This window comes from Gouania willdenowi, chromosome 4, assembly GCF_900634775.1.
Source record: "Gouania willdenowi chromosome 4, fGouWil2.1, whole genome shotgun sequence".
Lineage (NCBI taxonomy): Eukaryota > Metazoa > Chordata > Actinopteri > Blenniiformes > Gobiesocidae > Gouania > Gouania willdenowi.
In genome coordinates this window covers 1,287,526-1,295,343 of record NC_041047.1, presented here as the reverse complement: position 1 = coordinate 1,295,343, position 7,818 = coordinate 1,287,526, and the positions used below count along the sequence as shown (strand labels likewise).

At 38.0% G+C, this 7,818-nt stretch overlaps 2 protein-coding genes across 2 annotated transcripts; one reads left to right on the top strand and one right to left on the bottom strand.

The window, feature by feature from the left end:
• Positions 1 to 687: 687 nt before the first annotated feature.
• Positions 688 to 3,566, bottom strand: LOC114461997 (cell wall protein IFF6-like). Its single transcript, XM_028444537.1, has 5 exons — positions 3,408 to 3,566; positions 3,198 to 3,299; positions 2,944 to 3,111; positions 2,746 to 2,862; positions 688 to 2,437 (listed from the first exon to the last, which is right to left on the bottom strand). The coding sequence occupies exons 1-5, from the start codon at positions 3,457 to 3,459 to the stop codon at positions 1,911 to 1,913; spliced, it is 966 nt and encodes a 321-aa protein (XP_028300338.1). The 5' UTR covers positions 3,460 to 3,566; the 3' UTR covers positions 688 to 1,910.
• A 2,407-nt stretch (positions 3,567 to 5,973) lies between these two features.
• LOC114461623 (cell wall protein IFF6-like) lies at positions 5,974 to 7,608 on the top strand. The gene is made up of 5 exons (XM_028443855.1): positions 5,974 to 6,132; positions 6,241 to 6,342; positions 6,429 to 6,596; positions 6,678 to 6,794; positions 7,103 to 7,608. The coding sequence occupies exons 1-5, from the start codon at positions 6,081 to 6,083 to the stop codon at positions 7,606 to 7,608; spliced, it is 945 nt and encodes a 314-aa protein (XP_028299656.1). The 5' UTR covers positions 5,974 to 6,080.
• Positions 7,609 to 7,818: the final 210 nt, after the last annotated feature.

Sequence of the window (7,818 nt, the reverse complement as noted above, 5' to 3'; positions counted from 1 at the left end):
AAAGTGTGACCTTGAGTGTGTGTCGGACCAGTCACATGTTGTGTCAGACCAAAAGTATCCATTAAAGCATACAGTTCTTTGGCAGTATTGTCCATGTTATTGTCTACATGAATATTTAAGTCACCTGTTATTATTAAAAAGTTGGATTCAGTGCATACAACTGACAGCAGTTCAGCGAACTCATCCATGAATTCTCCAGAATATTTTGGGGGTCTATAAACGACTAAAAACAGAACTCTTGAATCACCCTTCAGTAAGAATGACATATATTCAAAGTCTGCTCCTCCACTGGCAGCTCTTTCCTTGTTTTGCAGACGCATTACATCTGTGCACTTTGTCAATTTTGAGAAGCCCCTGACTGCAGGTACTTGGAAGTTTCAGGGGTGGCCAAACTTGGTCCTGGAGGGTCGGGGGTCCAACAGGTTTTCAAAGTGTCCCTGCTCCAACACAGCTGGGAGACTCGTTAGCAAAGCTGCTTCAGGATATCAGAAGTGTTGGATCAGGGACACTTTGACATCCTGGTGGACTGTGTTTGGACACCTCTGGTATAGACATAGGAACTACAGATACATGAGGCACGGCCACATCCCCTCCCATTTGCACCAACACAACCCATCTGCCTCATAAAAATCTGAAATAAAACTATTTTTTTCTGAATAATTAATATTGAATAATAAATGCATTTGATATCATTTGTCTTGTTTTTAATAAATGAAGCAGGTGATTAATTATAGATGTAGTTAGTGTAGTGGTCATGTTCTAAAAATCTCATGTTCATCTATTCTAGTTCTCTTATAAGTGATGCTGATATAAAATACATCTAATGAATTATGAAAATGTTTTTTCTTTGCAATATATTAATAAAGAACTGTATTACTGTTCTAAAATATGTGATTGAAAATTGTTCATTATTTTCTATGAGAATTGAAAATTAGTCCAATTTTGAAAGAAAAGGTTTGTAACCACTGTCGTCATTGATAAGTGTAGATTCTGCTATTTTTGAAAAGTATGTGTTGTAAAGACTAATGTTGGAGATGTATGCGCTCATCTTGAAATAAGTCTACATTATGAAGCAACCCTTACCTGCACTGAATTGAATTATTTTAGAACAATACACTGAAATACAAGGCTTTACAGAACAGCATGCTTTTGTAGACTCAACATGTAAGGTTAGAACATGATTTTTATAATAATATGTTTTGATCTAAAGTGGGCCGGTCTGAGCTATGAAGCTCCAGGGCTGAAAATAAGTCCCACTCTAGCCCTGCTGCTGAACAAAAGATCATCACAGGTGTTTGAAAAAACATTTACAAAGTGTGACTGAATATTGGACTGATGGAAGCTGGAGAAGAAAAAGTCGATTTAACCATTTAGTTTTTTCTCACCACAACAGTAAAAAAAAAAGCTTAGAAAACAATAAAACAGAAGCTTCTTGTTTGCTCTAAAGTTCTTTTTAAGCTTTGTGTGGGTCAAAGAATCATAAACATGTGATATGTTAAACACAACCTCAATCAACTCACATAAACTAGAATAAATGTACAGTCGAGTTTAAAGTTGATACATTTCACTGAGTTCCTCAAAGTTCTGGGAGGAGCAACTATAACTGTAAAGTACAATAAATAAATAATAATAATATATGTTAATAATTGTGAAATAATAGGCTCACAGTTCAGTTAAACAGTGAATAAATCCCACAATGCTTTGCTACATTGGTAATTAGACACAGTTTGTAACAGTGTCTTCATGAGTTGGTAGAGCTGAGATTCTGTATTGTCCTTTTCATTGACCATGGGATTATACCAGTACTTAACCTCCAACATGTCAACCATTTATGATTGTTGACAACTAGCTTTTACAAGGTTTACAAATAAATAGTATTTTATAATGTACAAAAGGCAGAAAGTAGTGTTCTAACAAAGAATCACAGTAAAGAGTCCAAACAGTAGATTGATCATCCCCAGTCTGATAAAACCTGCATCAATGGATTGTGATGACGACCCACTGGATACAGTCGTTGTTGCACCAGAACCTGAACCGGAACCAGATCCACCAGAAGCTGTGGTTGATGCACCGAAACCTCCAGAACCTGAACCAGAACCTCCAGAACCTGAACCAGAACCACCAGAAGCTGTGGTTGATGCACCGGAACCTCCAGAACCTGAACCAGAACCTCCAGAACCTGAACCAGAACCACCTGAGGTTCCAGAAGCTGTAGTCTTAGAAGTGGATCCACTTGATGCCTGACTTATTGTGTTTGAGCTGGCAGTGGTCACAGGAGGTGTGTTGAGATTAAGGCAAAGATTGCCACTGCAGGAACTGATGGAACTGAAGTTACCAACATTAAGCAGCTGAGAGAACCTCTGCAGACTTGAATTGGTTTCCACCAAATTTGTAGATACACATCCACCAACAGTAGGAGTTCTGCCACCGTTGACTCCTGTGGAGAAACGTCAGCTTTAATTCTCACTTCATTCACAGCAATAATTGTAAAGTCCTGTCAGAGACTTTAACTAGACAAAGATCTAACACTCAACACTTGATAAAAACCAAAGTACTCAACAAGATAACAGTCCAACCTTTACTACAACACTTTTACAGATTTAACATTTCTGCAATTATTTATCAAAGTCGATCAGTATTTTATAAAAGTTTGCCTTCGTATCTTCATAATCAATATTTAGGAAAAGGAAATAATATTTTTGTTCTAATGTAATGCATTAATAATCAAATTCATTAAAGTCTTACCATTTGCCCGAAAGCATCTGTCTTCAGATCCTTCACATTGAAGTTCTACGTCACATACGGAGGGGTTTGCACAGAAATGACAGGAAAGACCACTTTTAGTCTCATTACGAGAAGGCGCTGTAATGAAAAAAGGTAAATATGATACATTTACAGGATGATGGAGGACAAACATGAAGAGATTCTCTGGTCCTTTCGTACCAGGTAAAGTCCTTGTGTTGCAGTTGTCTGTGTTGCAGCACTCAGCTAATGTGACAGTACTGGAGAGACCTGAGTTGGACTGAAATGTTCTGTTTCCTGTGGATGGACACAGAGAGGAAGGTGCGCAGGCCTTGAGGAATTCATTTCTTGTATTGCCGACTGTTCTGGCTGCAGAACAAAATAAAAGAGTGTTATTGAAGAACAATGAGACGTTAAAGTGGACAAAGGAATGTTAAAGAGGTGAAAAACTCTACCTTTAGTGGTGGCGCTAACACACATGGTTTCTGATGAACATGTGACTGTTGTCATATTCATACACTGTCTGTCTGAGCAGCTTTGACACTGAAGAGCTCCAACTGTGGCAAAGACACAACAATTATACATCAATTATTCAAAGTGCACAACTAAAAAAAATAGATAAGAATAGGTTTTATAGTGAGTGAAATGAAAGCAGGTGAGATTACCTGAGCTGCTAATTGTCCATAGAAGAGTCAGGGAAATGATGAGCTTCATCATGATGAGCAGGTGAGTGTCCTGGAGTTCTGATGAGCCTGAGGTTCACCTCATCTACTTATACACCAACCCCTGAATCATTGGACCACATTCACATTTTTAGGTGATTAATTCACCAACTGTCATCTAACATTTACATCACAGCCTGTCAGACACTCCCATCCTCTCTGCGTCCACATGCCTCACCACACCTTCAGTCTCGTCACCTGACGACAATGGATACTTGAGTGTTGTTCATTGAGTCCCTTTCTGGTAGCAGTGTTGACATAAACGTAATTTAAATGACGTACGTTGTGTTTTTCAGAGTTTCTGCATGTCTTAGTTTCATAACGTTCTACTTTTAAAAGATGTTGGAGACTTAATTTAATTTGGGACGAGATATTCCGAATTAAATTATTTGGAATTAAAGTGTTCTGTTTTGTGTGTACATGGAAATAGTAATTACAAATATAGGTTTACATAGAAAACCGGTTTATTCGGCTATATTCAATTCCACTTTAGGTCTGGAGGGAGAACGTGACGTATCACATCTCTCAGGATAAAACACACAACAAACCTGTTATTGTTGGCTACAACATAGAAGACCACACGAGTACTGTTTTCACTTTTATTATGATTGTAGTTTCAAATACAGCATTTTACAGTTATTTTACGGTTTCACTTTCATCCGCGGAGCAGAAGAAGGAGATAGAAGACGTACTTTGATCCATCAAAGCCAGCAGTTAATACAACAGCTGTTCTACCTCCATCTACAGGACGTTGTGTGAAAATGTACTTTCTAGTGATCCGTGCATCATTAGTGAAGCTCTGGTGCTTCTTGTCTTAATGAAACCTGTTGTGAATGTCTGCATGTTTATTCTTCCATCCATCCACTCTTTTCATCATATCCATGTCTTTTAAGGCTCTTATTAAATAAAAAGTTTTGGCTCCAGTCTGGGCGGCCATCTTGGATTATGTCATCACCAGCGCGTCATTACGGCAAGTCACAGATGCGCAGAACAACCGGAATGAACTTAAAGTGGAATGAATTTTTTACAAGATAGAGGATTTTTTAAATTTGGAATTAAAATGGGAATAAACCAGCCACCTAAGTAGGATTTAAGTTCAATTTGGAACTAAATTTGCATCAGGAAGTAGGTGTTTACATGGTCAGTTTAAAGAGAATTGAACCTTTTTCTGAATTATTGAAGCTCCCATGTTAAAGTGGTCATTGAGTCAAACAGTCCAAGACCAGCTGTTAGTGAACATTTAGCACTGACAATGTTGAATGACACTGTTGATATTGATGTTGAATTGTTACTTGTGTTTACATTGTGTTGTGAAAAAGTACAGATGGCCTTTGTTGCACTTCCTACGTGTTTTTCTCTCCAGTCTAAATTTGTGCTTGGGTTGTACAATAACTAGACCTGTTGTTGATGAACTATTGTAGTCTACGTACACTCCCAAACAAAGTGGTAGAACAAACACTGACCAAGCTTTGCTGATATTAAAGATGTCTACTCAGCAGAGAGTCGAGCATTAACCAGTCTTTAGAATGAACTTGAGAATATTTTCTCATTGAACTATACTGTACCTCATTGCTGTTGTAAATACAATTAGAAAGAAGGAATTCAACAACTTAATCTGATAGAAGCCAAAATAACCTCCAACAGAATAAATGAAGTCATTTAGTGCCCCACCCTTTTCTAACGTCATGTAAACAATGCTACGATCATTAGAGTGGCTGAGAATGGATTAACATTGTACATTTTGTCTTTTTCAGGTTCAAGATGTCCTCATTCAGACTATAAATAGATCCACAGATGTGTTCTTTAGCATTGTGTTCATTCTTTCAAGGTCAACGAACGCCACTTTTATTCAACCAACAATAAAGATCTGAATGAATCACTATTCTCTCTTTTCTTTGTTGAGCTGTGATGACGTTTGATAACCAATGACATACCAGCCAATGATGAACAAAAGCCGGTTACATATTGATCATAGCTTGTTATTTTGTCATGTTGTCAATAAACAAAAGCAAGAGTTGTAAAAAAAACAGTGAATTTTATTGATTGATGTGTTTTAGACAGAACAGCTGCTTAAATCATTTTATTTTTGTGTTCATAAATCAAATGCGTTGTAAGGATTAGTTCTTAAAATAATATGTTTCTGAATAATCAATATCATTGATTTCAACAGGAAAAACTGATCGAACAATTAATCAGTTAAACAATTAAAAAATAATTTCTTCTTTGTTTAAGTCAGAGTTTTTACAACCATGGGGTTGTGACCCCCTGTGGCTCGCTTGGAATTCAAATGGGGTCACCTGAAATGTCTAGTAATTGATCAAAAAAAGATAAATGTCATTTAAATTACGTTTATGTCAACACTGCTACCAGAAAGGGACTCAATGAACAACACTCAAGTATCCATTGTCGTCAGGTGACGAGACTGAAGGTGTGGTGAGGCATGTGGACGCAGAGAGGATGGGAGTGTCTGACAGGCTGTGATGTAAATGTTAGATGACAGTTGGTGAATTAATCACCTAAAAATGTGAATGTGGTCCAATGATTCAGGGGTTGGTGTATAAGTAGATGAGGTGAACCTCAGGCTCATCAGAACTCCAGGACACTCACCTGCTCATCATGATGAAGCTCATCATTTCCCTGACTCTTCTATGGACAATTAGCAGCTCAGGTAATCTCACCTGCTTTCATTTCACTCACTATAAAACCTATTCTTATCTATTTTTTTTAGTTGTGCACTTTGAATAATTGATGTATAATTGTTGTGTCTTTGCCACAGTTGGAGCTCTTCAGTGTCAAAGCTGCTCAGACAGACAGTGTATGAATATGACAACAGTCACATGTTCATCAGAAACCATGTGTGTTAGCGCCACCACTAAAGGTAGAGTTTTTCACCTCTTTAACATTCCTTTGTCCACTTTAACGTCTCATTGTTCTTCAATAACACTCTTTTATTTTGTTCTGCAGCCAGAACAGTCGGCAATACAAGAAATGAATTCCTCAAGGCCTGCGCACCTTCCTCTCTGTGTCCATCCACAGGAAACAGAACATTTCAGTCCAACTCAGGTCTCTCCAGTACTGTCACATTAGCTGAGTGCTGCAACACAGACAACTGCAACACAAGGACTTTACCTGGTACGAAAGGACCAGAGAATCTCTTCATGTTTGTCCTCCATCATCCTGTAAATGTATCATATTTACCTTTTTTCATTACAGCGCCTTCTCGTAATGAGACTAAAAGTGGTCTTTCCTGTCATTTCTGTGCAAACCCCTCCGTATGTGACGTAGAACTTCAATGTGAAGGATCTGAAGACAGATGCTTTCGGGCAAATGGTAAGACTTTAATGAATTTGATTATTAATGCATTACATTAGAACAAAAATATTATTTCCTTTTCCTAAATGTTGATTATGAAGATACGAAGGCAAACTTTTATAAAATACTGATTGACTTTGATAAATAATTGCAGAAATGTTAAATCTGTAAAAGTGTTGTAGTAAAGGTTGGACTGTTATCTTGTTGAGTACTTTGGTTTTTATCAAGTGTTGAGTGTTAGATCTTTGTCTAGTTAAAGTCTCTGACAGGACTTTACAATTATTGCTGTGAATGAAGTGAGAATTAAAGCTGACGTTTCTCCACAGGAGTCAACGGTGGCAGAACTCCTACTGTTGGTGGATGTGTATCTACAAATTTGGTGGAAACCAATTCAAGTCTGCAGAGGTTCTCTCAGCTGCTTAATGTTGGTAACTTCAGTTCCATCAGTTCCTGCAGTGGCAATCTTTGCCTTAATCTCAACACACCTCCTGTGACCACTGCCAGCTCAAACACAATAAGTCAGGCATCAAGTGGGTCGACTTCTAAGACTACAGCTTCTGGAACCTCAGGTGGTTCTGGTTCAGGTTCTGGAAGTTCCGGTGCATCAACCACAGCTTCTGGTGGTTCTGGTTCAGGTTCTGGAGGTTCTGGTTCAGGTTCTGGAGGTTCCGGTGCATCAACCACAGCTTCTGGTGGATCTGGTTCCGGTTCAGGTTCTGGTGCAACAACGACTGTATCCAGTGGGTCGTCATCACAATCCATTGATGCAGGTTTTATCAGACTGGGGATGATCAATCTACTGTTTGGACTCTTTACTGTGATTCTTTGTTAGAACACTACTTTCTGCCTTTTGTACATTATAAAATACTATTTATTTGTAAACCTTGTAAAAGCTAGTTGTCAACAATCATAAATGGTTGACATGTTGGAGGTTAAGTACTGGTATAATCCCATGGTCAATGAAAAGGACAATACAGAATCTCAGCTCTACCAACTCATGAAGACACTGTTACAAACTGTGTCTAATTACCAATGTAGCAAA